Raw genomic sequence first — 23,227 nt, forward strand, 5'->3', positions numbered from 1 at the left:
GGTAAAGTGCAAAGCCCTGAGTTCAAGCACCACGACCAGCATACACACGCGCACACATGCACATGCACACTAGAAGACTGGCTGCTGTGGCTCAAGTGGTAAGTACTCACCTTGAGCTGAAGAGCTGAGGGACAGCGCCCAGGCCCAGAGTTCAAGCCCCAGGACAAGCCAAAAAAACACAAAAAAACTTTTTATACTTTTAAAGACAGCATGAAAATAATGAAAACACAAAAAGGAGGAGGAGAGGAAGAGAAAGAAAAAGAGAAGGATCAGGAAGAGGAGGAGGAAAAAGAAGAAGATGAAGAGGAGAGGGAAAGAAGGCAGGCAGGCAGGCAGGCAGGCAGGCAGGCAAGCAGGCCAAGCCTGGGAGGTATCAGTCATTTATCCCACACAGACAAGAGACAGCTGGAATCTCAAATCCCAATGACAACCAACACTGTAACACCAGGCAGGGGCTGGGAAGGTGGCTCAGTGGTAGAGCGCTTGCCTTGCATACCTGAGGCCCTGGGTTCGATTCCTCAGCACCACATAAGCAAAAAGAAAAAAGCCGGAAGTGGCGCTGTGGCTCAAGTGGTAGAGCGCTAGCCTTGAGCTGAAGAGCTGAGGGACAGCGCCCAGGCCCAGAGTTCAGGCCCCATGACTGGACCCAAAAAACAAAACAAAACACCAGGCAAAGGTGGGTGGCCTCAATGGTATACAGCATTTCCCCAGCTAGTGCAGGGCCCTGGGTCTGATTTCCAGCACAAAACAAAACCACCAGCGGGGTCACGCCTGTAATCCTAACTACTCGGGAGGCTGAGATCTGAAGACCAAGGTTTCAAAGCCAGCCTAGGCAGAAAAATTGTCAAGACACCATCTCCAATTAGCTAGCACAAAAGCACTGCCAGAGACATGGCTCAAGTGGTAGCACACCAGCTGTGAGCAAGAGAGCTGAGTGAGCGTGAGTGTGAGGCTCTGAGCTGAAGATAAACGGTGTGGATGAACTCCTTACTGACGGAGACTCAGACTGTCTTACCTGCACGTGCACAGGCGTCCCAGTCAGACGAGGAAATGCAAGGCACCCTCCGCCGAGACATCCCCACCCACCAGCACTCCACCACCACAGAGAGAAACCGTGCCGAGTGCCACCCACGGTGGGCACAAAGGTAAACCGTACGGGAGACCACCAGAATTCTCTACGTGACCCAACAACTCCCTAAGAACTACATCAGCAAACCAAGAACCTGAGCTGGGGGCCGGTGGCTCACGCCTAGAACCCTAGCTACTCAGGAGGCTGAGATCTAAGGATTGTGGTTCAAAGCCAGCCTGGGCAGGAAAGTCTGTGAGACTCCAATAAACCACTAGAAAACTGGAAATGGCACTGTGGATCAAGCGGTAGAACACTCGCCTTGAGCTGAAGAGCGCAGGGACAGCGCCCAGGCCCAGAGTTCAAGCCCCATGACCAACGGGAAAAAAAAAAAAAAGAGAGCATGTATTTTCACAAAGACCCGAACACCGACATTCTCACAGCCCGAGCTCCTGCCAGCCCCCGGGGGAGCAAGTGCAACCCAGCGCCTGGCCAGCCCAGACACAGCCAACTACGTGCTCGTGTTTCCAGGACAGATCACAACATGCCCAGGGGTCCTGGGCCAGCGGATGTGGGGATTACCCCAGGGATTGCTTTTGGGGGTGATATGTTTGAAGTGACAGTAACTATACCTCAGTAGACTACAGGGCCATCCCGGGCACCCGGGGACTGCAGGACCGCTGCTCCTTTGATGGGGAAAGGCAAGCGGCTGGCCAAAACCAGGGGAGAAGCTGCAGGCGGCCTTCAGCAGCCCCTGAAGCGGGTCCTGGGCAGTGGGGACGGCCGAGCTGTTGTCTGCCCGCCCGCGAAGCCCGCTTGCTGCCGCTCTTCTCTTCCTCCAGCAATGTTTCCACACCAAATAAGGCTGCAGCTTTTGCCCAACTCCTGGCACAGACCGGAATTCCTGCTGAATGCCAAGACTGTAACTTGGGCCCAAAGCTTCCCAGAGCAGCCGGTGCCCAGCACCCCCCTTGGGCCATCTGTCCCTCTGGGTAGCGCCCCAAACAAAGCAGGGTAAACAGAACCCAGGGCCGGCCGCCCTGCAGGGTGGGCTATGTCACTTGAAAGCAAGCCAGGTGCTCACACAGGGGTGGCTGAGTGGCTCCTGGGGCCCTGACTGCTGACAGCCCAATCCTGGGGTCCCTTTCAGAAGGGCAGCAGTCTGCCCTCCGGCCGGGGAGACGTTTGGCCTCGGCTGATCTTTTCCTACTCTGGACTAACGTGTCCAGCCACGGCGGAGGGCGCTGCTAGGCTGTCTTCTCCAGACGCAGGCACGGGCATTTCCCTACCCAGGTGTCTCTAGCATGAGAAATGGACACCTGCGGTCGCCAACTCCGACTCTGCCATGTCACCACGAGCGCCAGGAGCTGCGGGCAGGCGCCGTGTGGGGACACGGGGAAGGCGGGCAGGGTGGCTCCCGGCGCATCCCACCATGGCTGCCTGGCACAGCTGGCAAGGTACAGGCTTTCCAGACAGGCAAACAAGGGATCATGAAGCCACCCGCTCGTGGGGGGTCGTGTCGGACCCCAGCTGCCAATTCTGGAGGCGTCTCACGAGGCCATGCTGGCTCCCTTCCTCCCTGGAAATCCTCCTGGCCACTGGGAGGAGCCAGAGCCAGAGCCGGGAGACAGCCTTCGGCCCTGCTTCCAAACACACCAAAGCCGCAGAGGTGGCGCAAGGCCGCTCCTGCAAAACCCTTTGGCTGCAAGTAGCAGACCGGCGACACCTTTGATCAAGCCAAGGAAATTAAGACGAAAATTAAAATAAGGGTGGGGGGTTTCTACCTCGGAACTCTGGGAAGGCTGGGGGAAGGAGCTGAAATGGCTGAATCCAGGTCAGCACACACTTCCCCACTGACGCTGTCAGGTGCTGCGCTCCGCCTCCTCTCCTCCTGCAGTCAGCCTTCTCCAGGAGGGGAAGGGCAGCTGGGAAGGGCCAGCGCCTGCGCTGACCCCAGGGCAGAGCTCTAACTGGCAAAGCAGACTCCGGCCTGCACTAAGTCTGACCCTGTAGGAGCCGGGGGAGGTCCGAGGCTGCAGCTGACCACCCAGCATCAGGAGACAGCCTGGGCCCCAGGTCCTGCCACCCCCCCGCCCCCCACGGAACCACCGCTGCACCCCATGCTCTGGTGCACCTCAGTACCCATGGCCAGGTCCCCGTCCCTTCCCTGTCCCAAACAACTCAGCTCCAAAGCTACCCAGGGGCAGGGAGGAAGGGCCGGGGGCTGGGGGTAGGGCTGGGAAGGGCAGTCGGGGGCAGGGGCAGGAGGACAACCCACAGGCTCCTAGGGGAGCTGAGGCCAAAATCAGAGACTCTCAGCCGGGTGCTGACAACTCACAGCTGTGATCCTAGCTACTGGGGAGGCTGAGGTTAGAGGATCATGACTCAAAGCCAGCCCAGGTATGAAAGTGTGTGAGACTCCTCTTATCTCCAATTAATCACCAAAAAGCCAGAAATGGCACTGTGGCTCAAATGGTAGAACAGTAGCGTTGGGTAAAATAAGGCTCAGGAATGGCACCCAAGCCCTGAGTTCAAGTCCCAGGACTAGCACCAAAAAAAAATAAAATGTGTAGCATTTAAGGAAAGCAAGGAGGGTTGGAGGAGGGCCTGCAGTGGGTGTGGGGAGAGGGGCTTTGGGGGTACAGGGGAAGCCCACCCTCCTCTTCTCGGAGGCCCCTGGAGAATGTCTCCCGCAGGCGGTGCCTCCCAAGTCCTGGCCCACAGTGTTCAGCCTCCACTCCCCCCGACAGGACTAGAGTGACCCAGCAGCGGCCCTGCACACCCAACCAGCAGCCTGTGGAGCGTCACCTGCACCAACACCCACCATGCACAAGGCCGCAGTCTGCTGTTCTGCGTGGCACCCATGCCACCAAACAACGTGTAAGCGGAGGGAAAGAGCACACAGCGGACCCGGGCACAGTGGGCGTGTGTTCACACTTCATTTCCAAATAACTTATTTCCTTGAAGTTCTCTTAAATAAACTTTGGAGGCCGGCTCTGTGGGCGACGTGTGGCTCTGGTGGCTCTCTGGCATCCTGGCCTTGGCGCAGAGGCCAGCCCAGGCCGGACAGCCGGCCACAGCAGCGCGGGGCCACAGCAGCGCGGGGCCACAGCAGCACAGGGGGGGCCACAGCAGCACGGGGGGCCACAGCAGCATGGGGGCCACAGCAGCACGGGGGGCCACAGCAGCACGGGGGCCACAGCAGCACAGGGGCCACAGCAGCGCGGGGGGCCACAGCAGCACGGGCCACAGCAGCGCGGGGCGACAGCAGCCCGGGGGGGGCCACAGCAGCCCGGGCCGGTGCTCATGCTCTTGTGTCCTCAGCGTCGGGCGGTCACTCTGGTAGTGAGAGGTCAGGCGTGGCTCCAAGGGAACTTGGACAGTACTGGGGAGGACCAGGACACAGTCCCCCATGGCCACAGGCCCCAGACCCCAGCGCCTGTGCTGCCCACATTTGGGCCAGGGGCTGGCTGCAGGCGCTGCCCTGGGCCGCGGCCCTCCAGGGCACATGCCGGCTCACGTCCCCCTGTCCTTCTCCTTTTTCTTACTGGTCCTCTGGCCGCTGAGCTCGCCCAGCCTCAGGTCCAGCCTTCGCTGCAGCTGGGCCCTCCTGGCGGGGTCCAGGGGCCTGTCCCTGGCCCCGCTGCCTGCACTGGGGACCCCCTCCCGGCGGAGTTTCTGGCGGGCGTGTGCGCGGGCCTGCTCACCGCAGCCGTGGACCTGCGGAGGACACGGGGGAGAGGACGAGGATCAGCCGTCAAAAGGATGTGGAGCTGGGAGCCACTGCAGGTGCGGAGGCAGGACCTCCCCCGCGTCCAGCCTCCCCCGGCGGGACCCCAGGGGGAACAGGGCTCAAGCCTCTGTTGAGCAGGAGAGGGAGTAACCCCACTGACCACGCCGGCCTGGGGCTCTTTCCGGTGCCTGGGGCCCTGGCCTCTCCAGGCTGGAGCAGGGTGAAGTCACAACCATCCTCGACTCCACCAAGCCGGCGTTCCCCCAGCCCCCAGCTCTCCCACCGCATCCAGGGTCCAAGCGCCTAAAGAGCAGCCTGGCCTCAGCCATGACCCGAGCCCCCTGGTCCTCCTCTCCACCCGTGGGGTCTCAGTGCCGACTTCCATGCCATACAGGCCTTCCACTGCTCTCCTGGCTCCCAGGTGCCCCCACCTTGGCATCCCCACTGTCCCCCACGCCGGCCTCTTCGCAGAACCCCACCAGGCCAAGATTCCCTCACACAGAGACACCCGTTCCAGCCCCAGCTCCACAAAGACCTGTGAGCCCAGCCATGGGGGACGGAGCTCCCCTCGATTGTCCACCAGTGGAACGAACGATAAAGCTACCCGCTGCCATCTCCGCACAAGGGTCTCAGACACTCGCGGGCCTGCCTGCAGCCATGCCCTGCCCCAAACTCCCTCTCAGACACTCGCGGGCCTGCCTGCAGCCATGCCCTGCCCCAAACTCCTCTGGCACGGCTGTCCCTCGGCCACTGCCAGCTGCCCCACCCAAAGGGGCTCTACCGGTTCCCTCCGGTCACCCACCTCGGGCAGGTGGTGGCTGAGGCAGTAGCGGTGGCCACAGAGCTGGCAGAGCTGGCCCAGGGTCGCGATGCTGGCCGCGCACTTGGCGAAGCTGCAGGTATTGTCGGCCTTGGTCACGGCCGACAGCAGGGCGTCAAGATCCTCCTCGGAGGGCAGAACGGCGGCCGCGGGTCCTGGGGAGAATGTCAGTCATGGTATGCAGGACCAGGGCACTTCTGCCGGGCACCAGGCTGTGTCCCCGCTGTGAGCATGCCCAGCTCCTGTCCCAGGCTTCCCAGAGCACCCCAATGCGCTCCCAGTGGGACTCACGGCTCCCCCAGGCTGCCAGAGCCCTTTTCACCCTATTCTACAGCAAGCCAAGCAAGCGAGGGCTGCCCACGGCGTGGCCGGCACCAAGGGCAGAGAGCGAAGAGAGGGCACAAGAGGGCCTCTGGCAGTGTATCCTCTCCACCCAGAAACCTCCCGCCTCAAGGCGGTAACGCCAGCAGCCCCAATGTGGGGCAGATCCCGACGGCCAGGTCCTAGCAACCTCAAAGCCCAGAAAGCACAGCTTCTTCCAGGAGACAAGGTCCTGCGGTCACCAGCCGGAGCTGGTACAGCTGCTCAGTAAGCATCTGAACCGATGGAGAACACCCAAGTGCTCTGCTCAGGGTCACCAAATGCCCCTGTGCCCCGCTTCTGCAGCCCTGACCACGGGAGCCCCACAGCAGCAGAGGCTGGGCGGTGAAGACCCCAGCAAGGGGACACAGTGGGCAGAACTCAGGACCGAACTACCCTGGGGCTGGCACAGCCTTCCATGAGAGTGGCAGGCAGCGGCCCAGAGCCCCGGCCCAAGGCAGCTGCCACTGGTGTGGCCCAGGCCCTGCCAGGTCCGGGACTGCGGTGTGGGAGCCGTGACTGCCCCGTCCCCAGGGGATGGCCAAAGGACCAGGGAGCAGCCTCTGGGGAGAAGTGCCCCCTGAGCGGGGCTCTGAGCAGGAGATGACGGGTGTGAGCACGTGCGCATGCAGGGGCTGCGGGTGGCACCGATGCTACTCACCCTTTGCTTCCCTTTTCTTCTTCTTGTTCTGAGGCAGCTTCTGGGGCTTCTCCTTCTTGTCTGGCTTCTCCTTCTTGTCTGGCTTCTCCTTCTTGTCTGGCTGCTCTTTGTCTGGCTTCTCCTTGTCTGGCTGCTCTTTGTCTGGCTTCTCCTTCTTGTCTGGCTTCTCCTTGTCTGGCTGCTCTTTGTCTGGCTTCTCCTTCTTGTCTGGCTGCTCTTTGTCTGGCTTCTTCTTATCTGGCTGCTCTTTGTCTGGCTTCTCCTTCTTGTCTGGCTTCTCCTTCTTGTCTGGCTTCTCCTTCTTGTCTGGCTTCTCCTTCTTGTCTGTGGGGGTGGGGGCTGGGGCGCCCCTCTTGCTCACGGTGACGTACCGCGCCGCCCCCTCCCCAGCGCTGTCGTGGCGCAGCCCCAGCTCCTCGGCGATCTGGTGGACGCGCAGCCTGTCATGGGAGTTGAGGGATGTGGGGAACTGCAACCGCGTCTCCTCGCTGTCCAGGAACTCTGTGATCTTGGCCCGCAGGTGCTCCGTGCCACCCGGGCGCCCCCCGTCACTGCAGGGCTGCAGGGGCCTCATGCGAGGCTTCCTGGGCTCCCCCCGGGGCGCAGCCTTGGCCTCCGGGCCGCGCGGGGGCTGCGCGCTCGCAGGCGTGCTGAGGAACGCAGGGCCCCGGGGCCGGGCAGCGGCTCGGCGGGGACCCTGGGAGCCCTCGTGGGCATAGTTCTCAGGGACAATGTCCTCCAGGTACTCGAAGGCGGTGCGCACTTCCCCGTGTTCTGTGAAATACTCCACCAGCGTCTTTAGAAAAGCGTGGTTGTTTACAGTGCGGGAGTCACAGACAATCGCCACATGGCGCCGTGCACGGGTGACCGCGACATTGATCCGCCGGTCCTCAGCCAGAAAACCAACTTCACCTAGCAAAGGGCCAGGGGTCAGAGACCAAGACAGCCTGGGCACTGTGCAGCCTGGGAACCTGTACCCACCCCCACGGGCGGAGCTTCCCCACGGCGGCGCACACACGGGAAGACTCAGCCTCCTTCCACCGTGCCGTCCTGTCCAGCCTCTCCTGAGCATGCACAGGCCCACCAACAAAAACTTTCTACACACAATGTTCTTTGTGTGTGCACGCATGCTTGTGTGTGTGTGCCTGCCAATGCCTGGACTTGAACTCAGGGCCTCATGCTCTCGCTTGGCTTTTTCCCTCAAGGCTGGGGCTCTACCATTCAGGCCACACCTCCAGTGTTGGCTTTTAGCTGGCTCACAGAGATGAAAGTCCTGAGTAGCTGGTATTACGGGGATCAGACAACAAACCAGCAGCACGGAAACCACACACACCCTGAGGCCCACAGACAAGCATCAGGTTCTCAAGGGGCTCCGTCTCCTTCAGGAGACATCCAGACCTTTCCCACCCTCCCTGCACCCCCAGCTCAATCACCTGCTTCCCGTACTACGGAGCCTCCGCGGTCTCCACTCCCTGGAATACCACACCCCTCCGCTCCCCCTGTCCCCTCCGTGCCCCCGTCCACGGGTGGCAAGAGCTTATTCTGGGTTGCTCTACTCAAGCACTCAGTCCAGGACACCTCGTGCCTGCCCAGGCCCCGCTGGCCCCTGGTGGGTGGGCAGAGCCCTCGCTACTGCCCTCCCCTCAGGCGAAGACAATGCTGGGCTCGGCCACTGCAGCCCAGGACAGGCAGGACCCACCTCACCCGGAACCGGCTGCCTCCCTGCCACCTGTCCCCAACGGGCCCTGCGGGGCTTCCTACCTCTCCGGTTGGACCTGACGAAGGAGAGGATCACAGCCTCCTTCTCTCGGCCCTGGAAGCCGTCCACGGACTTGATTTCCAGCTCGGGGTGCTGGTGCGCCAGGCTCTGTCGAAGCAGCTCCACCTGAGACGGGAAGGCCACGGTGCATCACTGCACGCCCGGCCTCACCTGGGACCTCGGCACCTGAGCCACCCTGCCTCAGGCACCGTGCGAGCTGCTGTCTGTGCCAGGATGAGGCCGCTGCCCCCACAGCCCCCTCCCTGCCTGGGGGAATAGAGACGTAGACAGAAGGGGACCCTTTGTACCTGAAGGTTGTAGGGCGCGATGACAGCAATGTCTCCTGCATGGACACCAGCGGCCACCAGAGCCTGGATGTGCAAAGTGACGAGGCGGACTTCGCCTGGAGGGAGAGAGCGGGCTTCAGCAGAGGACGCGTTCTGCGGCTGCCGGGACACCCTGGCTGCCACACGAAGAGCAGGTCCTGTGCCGGCCTGAGGCAGGGGGCATGCTGGGAGCTGAGCCCGCGCCAGGGACTCCACTCTCACAAACGAGCCACTGCATTCCACCTGCGCAGTGATGCCCAGCAGCCCTGATGTGCCATGGAGGCAGTGCCAATGGCTGCACGGTCTCACCGCCAGCCCGTCATCCCGGCTACTCGGGGGCTGAGAGCTGAGGATGGCAGTAGAAAGCCTGCCCCGGCAAGAAAGTGTGACTCTAATCTCCAAGTAATCACAGAAAAAGCTGCAGGGGGCACTATAACTCAAGGGGCTGAGTGCTAGCTTTGGGGAAAAGGAGCTCAGTCAGGTGCAATGCCCAGGCCGAGGGCGCAAGCTTTAGGACTGGCAAAAAAAAAGCTCACAGACAGCATCCAGGCTGAATTCAAGCACCGGGACTAGCCCAGGTATGCGCGCAAGCACACGCACGCACACACACTGCCCTCACTGGCACTGGGCCAGACTCAGGCCCTTTGAGAGTACACAATGCTGACAGTCCTCGATGGGCTTCTTTGGGTCCCTTGGGCCTCGGAAGAACACGCCATTTCCTGCCCACGAGTGCCCATCCTCAACCTTCCACGGCAGCTCGTCAGCGCTTGCTCTCCTCCGCCCTCTCCTGCGCCTCCCTGGGCTGGCGGACCTTGGCACCCTATTTCGAGGGTAGGACACCCGGGCTGGGGAGCTCACCTGGGTTCCCCCTGGACTGGTTGTCATCTTCCTCCAGTTCAAATAGGCCACAGCCGGCCGTGTCCACGAGCAGCAGCGGGATGCTGGTCTCCTCCGTGTCAGCCACGCCGGGGAGGTCCCTGGCACGCGGGCGGACAGAGGGCAGCACTGAACTCCTACACAAGGGCACTTGCCCTTCCCGTCACAACATCGGAGGGGCCGGGACGCATGTGGTAGCACAGCCTATAGTTCCAGTACTGGGGAGGCTGAGACGGGACAATCAAGAATTCTAGGCCAGCCTGGGTGTGTCATAAGGAGACTTTGTCTCAAAAGACCAAATCAGAAAGGAAAAGAGAACGGACAGGCTGCCTGCTGCCCGGTTCCCTCACCCAGGACACCACTGCTCAGAGGAGGGGAGGCCGGGGCAGGCCGGGGCCACAGGCCACTCACCTCAAGAGATGTCCCGCCACGGAGGAGTGGGCTGTGAGCTGCCCGTGGTACATGGCCTCGGAGGCCCAGCGCATGATGGCCTGGTGCATGCGGTACTGCACCGTGAGCATCCGCACCACAGCCGGGCCGCGCTCCTGGGCCAGGCGCTCCATCAAGCTGAGTGACAGCCCCGCCAGCGCTGCCCTGCACGGGGAACAGGAGGAGGGTCCGGGTCGCAGTGTGCATGTGACACGGGGTGAGTGGGGAAAGCTGTCTGCAAGCCTGATCCAGTGTACCCGGGTCACCTGCACCCTGATCACCGAGGCCCTGCCCCTCATGTGACCACGAGGACCCAAGACCCCGCCCCCCGACTACAGGGACCAAATGAGAGGTGGGGAGTAGGAGGAGCCCCTGAGAGAAGACTTGAGGGAGGCTGGCTGCTGGCTTGGAGGAGGGAGAAGAAGCTGAGAGCCAACACATGCGGTGACCTCCGAGACCTGGGAAGTGCCAGGAAGCAGATCCCCCTCCGCAGCCTGGCTGCACACGGTGCTTCCCATCCCTGTGATCTGAAGCAGAAACACACCACAAACACCACGCTGACTGGGAAGTTTGTAAGGACAATTTCAGCCGGGTGCTGGTGGCTCACGCCTATAATCCTAGCTAGTCAGGAGGCTGAGAAGGGAGGACTGTGGATCAAAGCCATCGCAGGCAGCAAAGTCTGTGAGACTTACCTCCAATTAACCAGCAAAAAAATCCAGAGCTGCAGTTTAAATGGTTGAGGGCAAGAAAAGCTAAGAAACTGTGTTCAAGAAGCCTAATATCAGCATGCAGGTACATGAGTAAATGAATGACTGAATGGGGGGGGGACCTCTCACATGTGGTAGGGGTGAGCAGCCCGTGGTGGCTGACGGCCACGCATGCGCACCACTGGCACAGGCAGTACTCCCAGCCTCACGCCAGCCTCCCCTCGGCGGCCGAACGACTCCTCCACCACACACAACGAGGGAGGAGGCCCCACCAGGCCCGTGGGGCGCAGCGTCTCCTGCATCCGTCTTCTATCCAGGGTCCCCACTGATGGCACTGCACAGCCTGCGCCAGCTGAGCTACGTGGCGAGGTGGCTCTCACAGAGCCACCGTCATACCTGCGGCCTTGTCGGGGGACGTGGTACGTGAGGCACCAGGTCAGCACTGGGGGTGTGCCTGGCAGCATGCTGTAACACTCAATCCTCGAGGGACGCCCAGGGCACCAGCCTGGGCCCTGGAGCACAGGCGGGGCGGGGCGGGAGGAGGAGCTCTGCAGGCGGGGCCTTACTTGTGAGAGGCCGTGGTGGGCGGCAGCTGCCTGTGGTCTCCGGCCAGGATGCACCTCCTGGCCTTCAGCAGAGGGATCCAGCAGCTGGCCTCCAGGGCCTGGGCACACTCGTCAATGACCACCACGTCAAAGTGGCCCTCGGGCAGCAGCTTCAGGGGGCCGTCGGGAGAGGCACCTGGTTGGAGAGGAAACGGAGTGCAGGCGCCAGCTGCAATCACGCCAACAGAACGTGACGCTCGGCGGCTCCCCCAACGCCTGCACTAATGCTGTGTGCAGTCAGCACTGGGGCAGACACCAGCGCATTCGGGTCCCGGAGCTGATACAGACCTGGAGGGAACCCTCTGTACAGTCAACGGACAGACGCTGCACCCTGACAGAGGGAGGACGGAGGGAGTCCCCCCGACCCTGATCCCACAGATTCCTACAGAGCATGCTAGTGCCAGACTCAGGTTCTCGTCAGCTGTCTCAGGACTTTCACAAGAGCCCCCATGTTCCAGACTAGCGAAAGAGCACCCATTGGACATCGAGACTTGCTCAGAACCACACAGAACTAAATTAAAAGCATCAGAAAGACATCAGGGGGCTGGGAAGATGGCTCAGTGGTAGAGTGCTTGCCTTGCATGCATGAGGCTCTCAGTACCAAATAAGCAGAAAAAGCTGGAAGTGGTGCTGTGGCTCAAGTGGTAGAGCACTACCCTTGAGCTGAAGAGCTGAGGGACAGCGCCCAGACCAAGTTCAGGCCCCACGACCAGCAAAAAAAAAAAAAAAAAAAAGACATCTGGGAAGCCTGATGCTGGTGGCTCATATCTGTAACCCTACCTACTCAGGAGGCTAAGATCTGAGGATCATGGTTCAAAGCTAGCCCAGAAAGTGAAGTCTGTGAGACGCTTATCTCCAACTAACCACTCAGAAACCGGAAGTGGAAGCTGTGGCTCAAAGTGGTAGAGCACTAACCTTTGAATGAGAGCTCAAGGACAGCACCAGGACCTGAATTCAAGACCCAGGAACAACAACAAAAAAAGGAAGACATCTGGGAAATCTTCAACTATTTGGAAACCATGACACACTTCTCAACCAACATAGGTGAAAAAAAGAAGCCAAGATTTCAGGAAGAAGAAAAGCAAAGTTGTCAGGAAATGAATGACAATGAAAACAGTATTTTAGACTAAGGGACAAGGATCGGAATACAATCCCTCATGAGCAAGAACTCAGTTTCCGCCTCACTAAACCAGCCTGGGCAAGCGAGACCCAGCCCAGAGAAAGAGCGAATAGAAGAGACAGGGTCAGATCCAGGGAGACAGAAAACAGGAAGGTCAGAGCTGGTCCTCAGCAGAGCGGAGGAAGAACATAAAAACCAGATGAGCAGGACAAAGAGGCCAGGCCACGGGGCGTCTGCAGGGAGCAAGGGAATGTTCTGGACAACACTCCTCTAAATTTGAGGATTTATATTAAACCAACAACTTCTTGAGAGAAACAAACCCAAATAGCCTGATGTTTGTTAAAGAAAGGAAATCTGAAGCCAGGCGCCAGCCAGTGGCTCACGCCTTGTCATCCTAGCTACTCAGGAGGCTGAGATCTGAAGATCATAGTTCAAAGCCAGCCTGGGCAGCAAAGTCTGTGAGACTCTTTTTTTTTTTTAAATCAACATCTTACACTTTATAATACACTCACATTTATACACAGATTTTGTGTCGTGAGACTCTTATTTCCAAGTAACCACCAGAAAACCGGAAGTGGCACTATGGCTCGAAGTAGTAGAATGCTAGCCTTGAGCAAGAGAGCTCAGAGATAGTGCCCAGGCCCTGAGAAATCTGGAGTTATAGCCTCACTTCAGGACAGGGAAAATTGCAGGTGGGGACAGCTTCCCTGGGAGCCGCCTCCCGGCTGGGGGCCCCCAGCTGGCCGGTCGCTCACCCGTGTTGGTTGCCAGCACCACGTCAGCCGCGGTGAGGCCTTCCACCATGGCCGCTTCTTCCCTTTCCTTCAGCTCTTTTCTTAGTAGCTTCATTTCATTGCGGAAATTACTTTTCTCTCTCTTATCATGTGCCTTTTTGTTTTTCAGCTGTAATGATGAAGAAAATACAGTCATTTCAACAGGACCTTGTGCTCTTACTTTTTGGGGGTTACTGGGGCTTGAACTCAGGGCCTGAGTGCTGTCCCTAGACTTTTTCACTCAAGGATAGCACTCTACCATTTAAGCCACAGCAGCTTTTTAGTCGTTAATTGCAGGTAAGTCTCCTGGACATTCTTGCTTGGGCTGGTTTTGAACTGCGATCCTCAGATGTCAGCGTCTTGAGCAGTTGGGGTTACAGACGCCCAATTCCCCAATTTACTTTGACACCTCAAGACGCCCACAGCCCTGTCCTTACTTGTTGTCTGTTTTGCAGACTAGAGCTTGGCAGCGGGGAGACAAGGCGGTTCAGTGTCTAATTCACAGAGAACCAGTTCTGACAAGAGGGACTTACACACAAACAAGAGAACAGAGCAGTGCACATGAATGGAATCATGGCCGGCTCCACACCTAGACGGCAACCTTGATGCCGAGCAACCCACCCACAGGACCCAGAGCAGGCTGTCTGCTCAGGCCAGCCTCTGCTCACGGGGACTGCCTAGACTCCCGCCCCTCTTCCTCTGCCCCAGCAAGGCCAAGGAGGATGCACACCTGGGCAGCAGGACAACGGCCAAGGGCAGACCGGGTCGTTATAAAAGTGGACAACAGGGCAGACACACAAACCCGAGGACCACCGCCTGACCCTGAACCTCGCACCCGCTCTGTGGGAGCAGGGGAGGACAGAAAGACTTGGGAAGAGGCTGGATTTGCACATCTGTATTTTCAGGCTATTCTTCTCCCGTGCCAGTATCAGCTAGACCACACGCCTGGCTACAGGGAGACACCTGGAAAATGTTTTCTGTAAGACAATTTGTTATCTACCCTCAAGTACCTGAGCACCTGAATTCCCACTAAACGAGCATCTCAAATGAGAAGCCCACACCAGGGTACGAGCCTACAGTCCAGCTATGCAGGAGGCAGAGGCAGGAGGAACAGCCTGGGAAGGCTAGAAAAGGCCCTTTCCCACAGACAAAATACAGCCAGGCACCAAATCCCAGCTACTCAGGAGGCTAAGATCTGAGGATCATGGTTCAAAGCCAGCCCAGGCAGGAAAGTCTTGGTAAGACCCTTACCTCTAATTTACTACCAGAAAACCAGAAGTAGTGCTGTGATTCAAAGTGATAGAGTACTAGCCTTGAGTAAAAAGAGCTCAGGGACAGCACCCAGGTCCTGAGTTCAAACCCCATGACTGACAAAAAGGAGGAAAAAAAATCAAACACTCAAATCCCACTACCACAAAATGAAAGCAGAGGGGGTGAGGGGCTAGAGATGTGGTTCAAGTAGTAGCGTCTGCTTAGCACAGACAAGGACCTAAAATAAAAGATGCAAAACAAGACCAAATAAAACAGCCATCCAAAAACAGGAAGAGAAGTCCAACTTTTTGATTCCTGACCGAGCGGACGGAGGGGACAGGAGCGTGAGGGGCAGGGCAGCGGGTGCTCCTGAGGCCCCCGGGCGACACCCGCGTACGTACGAAGATCTGGTCCATGTCCCTCCTGATGTCGGCGACAACCTGGGCGCTGTCGCTGCGCGCCAGCACGGCGTCCAGACAGTGCTGCTGCACGGACTCCAGCAGGCGGGCGGGGTGGCCGAGGCGCAGGATGCGCAGCCTGCGGCCGGCCAGCCTCTCCACCAGGTTGTCCACGGCGATGTTGGAGGGTGCGCAGCATAGTACCTGCGGAACACACGCTCAGCTGGGCTCTGGGGCAGGACCCACGCACACCAGCCCATCACCCCACAGAGACCCGGGAGCAGCAGTGGGCAGTGGGTGGCCTGCCTCCCCATGCCCGGTGCTGCCCTTCCTTCCCCCGCTGCAGGTCACAGGTGGCCTGCCCAGCAGGTGACCATGGGCTCATGTGGTACACCAAAACAGAAGCCAGCCAGGAAATCCACATCCCATGAGTAAACCCACAGACTCAGCCAGTAGGAAAAGCGGAGGAGGCGGGCGGGAACAGAGGGGCAGCTTTCCCTGACCTCCACCCATCCACCCCTGGTTTCTGCTGCTCCCCGCGAGGCCACAGAGCCCCTGACCCTGTTTCTGTGGCCACCAAGAGTCCCCACCCAGGGGGGTTGTGAGGATTACTGCAGGCATTAACCACCCACTTCCCTGCGGCCCGCTCCTGCTGTAACAATACTGCCACGGACAAGGTTCTCTCCTGGCCATGAGCAGTGACATGGACAGTGTGCAACACGCTTTCCAGGTGTGTGCACGCTTGATCAGTTCACTGCATGCACAGAGTACTGGGGCTGCACAGGGCCCTTCGCCAGCCCTGGCACCTCTGCACCCGCAGTGTGGGCCTGCAGGGGAGTGCGTGCGTGTGTGGGCTAGGCCGTGGCCCCAGCTTGCCCCTTGTTTAAGGGGCCAGGGGAAATCAGGAAAGGCTGGGACCCTGTTGAGCACTGGTCTACAGGCCAGACCAGCCGCCCACAGGCACGAGGAAGCCGTAGGCTGCCCACCTTTGACCCCTGCTTCACCACTTGGAGGATTATTTCCACCACGGTTGTGGTTTTCCCAGTGCCAGGAGGTCCGTGGATGATGGCGAGTTCTTTCTGGGCCAAGGCAAAGGACACAGCTTCCTTCTGGGAGGCGTCCAGGGCGGGGTTGTAGAGCGTCAGCGGGGCTGCAGGAGAGGGTCAGAGTGAGGCCACCTGCCCAGGGGACAGAACAGCCTGTATCAGGAGTATCCAGGGCTCCCGGGGCAGGCCAAGCAGCTCGGAAACGATCTGCACACTGTCAAAAGACCCCCCCTGAGCCAGGCGCCGGTGGCGCATACCTGACATCCTAGCTACTCAGGAGGCTGAGCTCTGAGGATCACAGTTCAAAGCCAGCCTAGGCAGGAAAGTCCGTGAGACTCTTATCTAATAAACCACCAGAAAACCAGAAGTGGGGTTCTGGCTCAAGTGGGAGAGCATTTGCCTTGAGTTCAAGCCCCATGACCAACAAGAACAACAAAAAGATTCCCTCTAAAACAGGACCAAGTGTGCACCTGCTGCGTGCACACAAGTTTGCTGGGGAGTAGACGTGTATATATGTGTATATGCTGGTATAGAGAAATGTGTGTATCTGTTATTTGTGTGTATACATAACATATATGTAACAGATATAACATGGGGCTTGGTGGGGAGGTTGAAGGAGAGAGGGAAAAGATGGAGGGGGATGTGTAAATATATCACAACTATGTATGAAGATGGCATCAGGAACTTCAGGGAAAGCCATGGGCCAGATGGCAGCTGGGAAGGGGAGAGAGGAGAGCTCAGCAGAAAGGGAGGAGGGGCATGGAGAGGGGGGAGGAACACCCAGGGGGGGGAGGGGAAGAAGTGGAGAGCGAGCAGCAGAGGCTCTTCTGAGCAGAACACAACACAGGCACATCTGAAAGCCATGGTGTAATTAATATACACTTGAAATACATCTAGAGAACAAAGTAAAACCAGCTCAGGTGTGGAGAGAGCGCAGCAGGAAGGGGGGAGGGGCAGGGAACAGCTGACACTAAGCAAAAGGAAAGAAATGTAAACATCACCTGATATGGAAGAAATACTGTATTGTAAAAGCTCATAGAATTCACAAACCATTTAGACCATGATACTGACAACTGGCCTTGTGAAGGTTAAAATGTGTTTGTGTCTTTCACTAAGTATCACTATTCCACAATACTGTGAAATATGTGAAATTTATGTAATCACCTAGTCTCAATTTAAAAAAAAAAAGTGGGGGCTGGGAAGGTGGCTCAGTGGTAGAGCGCTTGCCTTGCATGCCTGAGGCCCTGGGTTTGATTCCTCAGCACCACATAAGCAAAGAAAAAAGCCGGAAGCAGCGCTGTGGCTCAAGTGGTAGAGCGCTAGCTTTGAGCTGAAGAGCTGAGGGACAGCGCCCAGGCCCAGAGTTCAGGCCCCACAACTGGACCAAAAAAAAAAAGTGGGAGAAGGGATGAGTTAGGAGCAATGGGTGACAATGTTGCCAGACACCTTGTATTCATAGACTGTTTCATAGAATGGGAACTTCTTTGTACAGCTACTTCAAGATAATAATAATTCAAAAAAATGTAAAAAAAAAAAAAGTAAAACCAGCTCAGGTGTGGAGAGAGGGGCATGGCGAGGGGGAGGGACACCGAGAAGAGAGGGGGAGGGGAGGAAGTGGAGAGAGCTCCCCGAGAGGACACGTGAGGAAGTGCACTCCGCTGAGCGGAACTAAGCTATGAAACCTCTGGAAATTGTGGCAAAGGGGAACAGGATGGAGGCAAGGCTGGGCTGGATGGACTGTGCACCTGTATGGAAATGTCACAATGAATCCCCCTTGTACAACCAACGAATATTAATTTTTTAATCTCTGCATTAGAAAGGACATTATTGGTCAGACATGGTGGTGCCTGCCTGTAATCCCAGCTACTTGGGCAGCAGGGGCAGGAAGACCACAACTCTGAGGCCAGCCCTAGAAAAGGCATTGTGAGGCCCTTTCTCAAAAGCAAAATAAAAATCCAATGGCTGGGAGCGTAGCTCAAGTGACAGACCCTTTGTGTGCAAGGCCCTGGGTTCAATGTCCAGCACAGGAGAAAACAAGACGGAGAAAAAAATAGAGAAAGAGAGGAAGAGAGAGGGGAAGGGAGGAGAGAGGAGGACAGGAAGGAAGGAAGGAAGGAAGGAAGGAAGGAAGGAAGGAAGGTAGAAGAGGGACGGAGCTGAGCTGTCTCTTCAGGCTAGTTGTTCACACAGGGGAGACAGACTTGTTCACACCAGGAATTCAGACTCGAAAGCGAAGGTGTGAAGACAGACTCTAACTGCACATTCTCAAGTCTCTGCTAAGGCAGTGCAAGGTCACGGTGCCCTTGATCGTTTCGGCAGCCATTGCTCACGTATTTCACTAGCAGGACTGGGAGCAGCTCCACCGAACAGGACCTCTATGAGCGAGGACGCAGGCCCGGAGTGGTACTTCTTCAGGGAGAGCAGAGCACTGCAAGAGAGGAGAGTCCAGGTGAGGGGCGGGGCGGGACCAGGGCCAGGCCCTCCCCAGAGGGCGCACAACCACCCCTGACCAGAAGGGGTCAGCACAAGCACAGAAACCACGTACTTCTTAAGTCGCTTGTAAGTGACGTCGTTGGCAAGCTTTAGCAACCTGTAGGAAGCTTCAGGGTCCAGGTTCAACTGGAAGTCATGAGACTCATCAAAGGCCACCGTGACTGACCTCTGGGTGACTCGAGTCACGACCCCGGTGGCAAGCTGACCATCCTGGTTCCCAGAACCATACAGACCCACGATATCGCCTGCAAAAAGCAAAAACTCAGCTGCACACACTGAGAAACGCTAAACGTTATTATAGTGTGTTAAGTCCTGGCACATTTCAGATGCACATTATTTTCTCTGTCTTTTCTTTTTTTGCAATGCTGGGGACAGAACCCAGGGTTTCCGAAGGCTAGGCGAGCACTACCACTTGAGCTATTCCTCTCTTTTACTCCCAGTAGCAAATGACCTCAGAAGTTAAAAAAAAGAAGTAGAAAAAAGCCAGGAAGGGCTGGGAAGGTAGCTTAGTGGTAGAGTGCTTGCCTAGCATGCATGATGCCTTGGGTTCGATTCCTCACTACCACATACACAGAAAATAAATTTTTAAAAAATTCAAAGAGAAAAAATATTAAAAATAAATAAAAACAAGCTGGGCACCTGTATCTCACACCTGTAATCCTAGCTACTCAAGAGGCTGAGATCTGATGACCACAGTTTAAAGCCAGCCCAGGGGCTGGGAAGGTGGCTCAGTGACAGAGCACTTGCCTTGCATGCATGAGGCCCTGGGTTCGATTCCTCAGCATCACATTAAAAAAAAAAAGAAAAAAAGCCGGAAGTGGCGCTGTGGCTCAAGTGGTAGAACGCTAGCCTTGAGCTGAAGAGCTCAGAGACAGTGTCCAGGCCCAGAGTTCAGGCCCCACGACTAGACCCAAAAATAAATAAATAAAGCCAGCCCAGGCAGGAAAGGCTTTGAGACTCTTATCTCCAAATAATCACCAAAAAACCGCACGTGGCACTGTGGCTCAAACAGTAGTAGAGTGCTAGTCTTGAGCACAAAAGCTCAGGGACAGCTCCCAGGCCAAGTTTAAGCCCCATGACCAATAACAACAAAAAAACAAGTCAAAATAAATGCTGACCTAACACCTAAGTCCCCCATGGGTGGGAATATACTTGAGGATGAACTATTACAAACAAGCACTACAGCCAATCCGATCCTTAAGATCGTGCACATGGACACAGAAGATCTCATGGACACAAGGACTGCACCTCTGCAGAGGTGCAACCCAGTGGGCCGTGTGCAGAGCCCTTGGCTCTCTCCAGCTAGACAAGACATCTCAGAGGGCACGGGGCTACAACGGCACTGAGTAAGCAGCCCAGAAGGCAGAGCCGAGAAATGGAGAAAACTGTCCTGGTGCCCTCCGAAGCCAGTGTGTGCGTTACAATGGCCGGTGTGACTAGCTCGGGCTGGAGTGTGAGTTGCAATGGCCCCAGTGTGACTAGCTCAGGCCAGTCTCTCCAAGTTTCCATCACCTGGAGCAGAGGCCATTCCCATGGAAGCAGAATCCACTGTGAGACAAACGCTAGACCACCCAACTCTGTTCACACCCTGAGCCCTCGCCTGCATCTACACCTGGAGCCTTAGCCTGGGGGTCAGAGGAAGGGTCTGTGGCAGAAGCCAGGCCCATCGCCAGCGGAGCAGAGGACCCCGTACCTCCTGAACCTTCCCCCCTCCCCTGCCCTGTCCAGGACTTCACATTTCAGGCTTTGTGAGTCTGAGTCACAGAGACTCGAAACTGCCCAGATGAGCCTGTGACCACACCCTCTGATCTGCTCCTGGTGCTGTCTCCGCTGGCTGCCTCCTCTGCCATCCAGCCAGCGGGCCCTCACTGACCTCCAGTCTGGCTCCACACGCTTTCAGAATAGATGTGGAGCTTCACCTCAGTTTTGGGTGCTCACCAGCCCTGCATGCACTCAGCCTTGCTCCCTTCCTCCTGATGGAAAGGCCGCAAGCACGCCCACCCCATCATCCCTCCCGCAGGCCTCCCGCGTGCTCTTCCTTGGCCCACCCCCGTCATCCCTCCCGCAGGCCTCCCGCGTGCTCTTCCTTGGCCCACCCCCATCATCCCTCCCGCAGGCCTCCCGCGTGCTCTTCCTTGGCCCACCCCCATCATCCCTCCAGCAGGCCTCCCGCGTGCTCTTCCTTGCTCCTCTCCTCTCCTCTCCTCCAGCCAGGATTCCAACCATTGCGGGGGACGAGGGTGGATAAATCAAACTACAACACCAGCCCGGCATTGGTGGCTCACGCCTGTCATCCTAGCTACTCAGGAGGCTGAGATCTGAGGATCACAGGTCAAAGCCAGCATGGGCGGGGAAAGTCCATGAGACTTTTTTTTTTGTTGATTATGGGGCCTGAACTCTGGGCCTGGGTGCTGTCCCTCAGCTCTTCAGCTCAAGGCTAGAGCCCTACCACTTGAGCCATAGCACCACTTCCAGCTTTTTTCTGCTTATGTGGTATTGAAGAATCAAACCCAGAGCCTCATGCATGCAAGACAAGCACTCTACCACTGAGCCAACTTCCCAGCCCCTCCATGAGACTCTTATCCCCAATTAACCACCAGAAAACTGGAAATGGCTCTGTGGCTCAGTGGTAGAGTGCTAGCCTTCAGTACAAAAAGCTCAGGAACAGTGCCTAGGCCGAGTTCAAGCCCCAGGACCGGCACAAAAACCCTCGAAACACTGTACCCACCTAAACAAGGCAGAGCCCCTGAGGGTAGAAGCACGCACCAGCAACATTGCTGTCTGGGTTTCCAGGGCTGAGGGTGTCGAAACAGCAGCCCCCATGTGTGGTCCAGAAGCTTCCTCTGGCCTGGGGTAAAGGGCTTGACCAAAATGCTCAGAGCCCTGGGTTTGATCCCTGGCACTGCCTTTCTTTTCCAGCAGGGCCAGCAGGAGCTGAGCCAAAGCAGGCTTGGCAGAAACATATCTATAATACAAAACTGTACAGACCTCACATCCAGCAATCTACACACAGCAGGCTGTCAACTCTACAGAGGTACAAGGTCGTTTAATTTTAAGCTTTCTGGTAGCCATATGAAACCATTTAAAGGAAACAGAATATACAGCCAGGCTCCAGTGGCTCACGCCTATAATCTTAACTAGGCAGGAAGCTGAGGTCTAGGATTGAGGTTCTAAACCAGCCCAGGCAGATAAATCTATCAGATTCTTATCCCTAATTAACTGCCAAAAGGCCAGAAGTAGAGCTATAACTCAAGTGGTAGAGCACCAGTCTTGGGAGAAAAAGCTAAAAGATAACACCAGGTTGGGTTCAAGCCCCAGTATCAACACAAAACCAAACAAAAACCCAGAATACACAGCCCTGATTGAGGCCTGGTAAACTATGGACTTAGGTGACAATGATGTCACTGAGGGCTCATAGGCTGTAAGGAAGGCACTACTTGGGGTAGGGACACTGATGCGGGAGCTGTGCATGTTGGAGGACAAGGCATATGAACCTTCCACTCAATTTGCTTTTAATAATCACTGCACGTAACCTAATGTATGCACAACATCACTTGGGCTTGCTGTCAATGTGGTTGCTCCCACGCACGATATGTGAATCTGGAGACCTGGTGTATATGTTACATTTGCAGCAACAGCTGGATGCAGGTCATGTTCTCAAACCACTAGGGCTAGATAAATTGTGGGACTCCTGGGTAAGAGAAGAATGCTTTGCACTCTGGCTGGGCCCTCCATCCAGTCAATTTTTGTTTTTCTTAGTTTTTATTTACTTAATTTTATTTTTGTGTATGTGGTACCAAGGAATTGAACCCATGATCTCAAGCATGCTAGGCAAACACTCTACCACTAAACTACCTTCCCAGCCCAGCCGCTGTCCAGTCTTTGGGAGAACCCGTGCAGTGGTCTGAATGCCATACTGTTTCTGGTCTGCACATACCGGAAGAGAAGCTGTTGCTGGGAAGGCCTGCGGCAGACCCGCCTCGCTCCGGCTCGAAGGTGACCAGAAGCTGTCCGTACAGCCCCGTGCGCTGGCTGGCCACCTGCAGCTTTAGCAGACACACGCCCCTGCTCTGGAGCTCCTTCAGAGAGCTGTTCTCCTGCCAGGCCCTGCAAGACATCCGGTACCCACACTCCAGTATTCAAACCCTTACCAGTTTCTCCCTCTGCCCACAAAGGCAAAGGAAAACAAAGATCCGTGCACTAAATAGGCCCCACGGGAAGTCAGAACCTGCTCCACTCCCAAACCAGCTCCTCCTGCTGCCCCTCGGGCTCCTCCACTTGTTACCCCAGATTTTTGTCGCTGGGTTTCCTCAACCAGCCACCAGTACCACCAGCCAAGCAGTCCCCAGATGCTGATCACTTCCCTGGCCTGCTTGGCCGGGGGCCTGGCTGTGCCCCACAGCACAGCACGTGGGCCCACAGCACAGCACGTGGGCCCACAGCACAGCCGGGCCTGGCAGGTCTCCAGGCGAGGTGAGGCACAGCCACCATCCTGGCTGCTAACTCCACTAGCAACTGCACTCAGCGCTTGACTCAGAGCCAGACGTTTATTCTCAAAGCAAAATGGGGGGGGGGGGGAAGGCCCAATTCCACAGATGAAGTAAGGAAGGCTCAGAGACAAGGCGGAAACCCATCGCCCACGACCACCCCACACCTGACCCCAAGTCCGACTCGGCCGGGGCCCCTGGGGACCCTTACTCAAACCTCTCCATCTCTGCCCCCCCCCCGGAAATGACAGGGCCAGAGGCGACTCGGGGCTGTGGAGCGTGGACCTGGCTGAGGCGAATGCCCACCCCCAGAAGCG

At 57.3% G+C, this 23,227-nt stretch overlaps 1 protein-coding gene across 1 annotated transcript; it reads right to left on the bottom strand.

Moving 5' to 3' along the window:
- Positions 1 to 4,355: 4,355 nt before the first annotated feature.
- On the bottom strand, positions 4,356 to 22,541 carry Ighmbp2 (immunoglobulin mu binding protein 2). The gene is made up of 16 exons (XM_013020877.1): positions 22,361 to 22,541; positions 18,476 to 18,668; positions 18,261 to 18,358; positions 15,871 to 16,034; positions 14,888 to 15,088; positions 13,218 to 13,365; positions 11,304 to 11,478; positions 10,013 to 10,195; positions 9,584 to 9,702; positions 8,708 to 8,802; positions 8,402 to 8,525; positions 6,856 to 7,552; positions 6,775 to 6,809; positions 6,641 to 6,718; positions 5,602 to 5,774; positions 4,356 to 4,786 (listed from the first exon to the last, which is right to left on the bottom strand). The coding sequence occupies exons 1-16, from the start codon at positions 22,539 to 22,541 to the stop codon at positions 4,583 to 4,585; spliced, it is 2,868 nt and encodes a 955-aa protein (XP_012876331.1). The 3' UTR covers positions 4,356 to 4,582.
- Positions 22,542 to 23,227: the final 686 nt, after the last annotated feature.

The sequence above is a fragment of the Dipodomys ordii genome, unplaced genomic scaffold, assembly GCF_000151885.1.
Source record: "Dipodomys ordii isolate 6190 unplaced genomic scaffold, Dord_2.0 Scaffold54, whole genome shotgun sequence".
Taxonomy (NCBI): Eukaryota; Metazoa; Chordata; class Mammalia; order Rodentia; family Heteromyidae; genus Dipodomys; species Dipodomys ordii.

Excerpts from the sequence above, each read along its gene's own strand:
- Ighmbp2 (XM_013020877.1), bottom strand. The coding sequence starts at position 22,541 with ATGTCTTGCAGGGCCTGGCAGGAGAACAGCTCTCTGAAGGAGCTCCAG. Across the intron at positions 10,196-11,303 it reads CCCACCACGGCCTCTCACAA|GGCAGCGCTGGCGGGGCTGT; the intron begins GTAAGGCCCCGC and ends TTCCCCGTGCAG. Across the intron at positions 7,553-8,401 it reads CGTCAGGTCCAACCGGAGAG|GTGAAGTTGGTTTTCTGGCT; the intron begins GTAGGAAGCCCC and ends GCCCTTTGCTAG.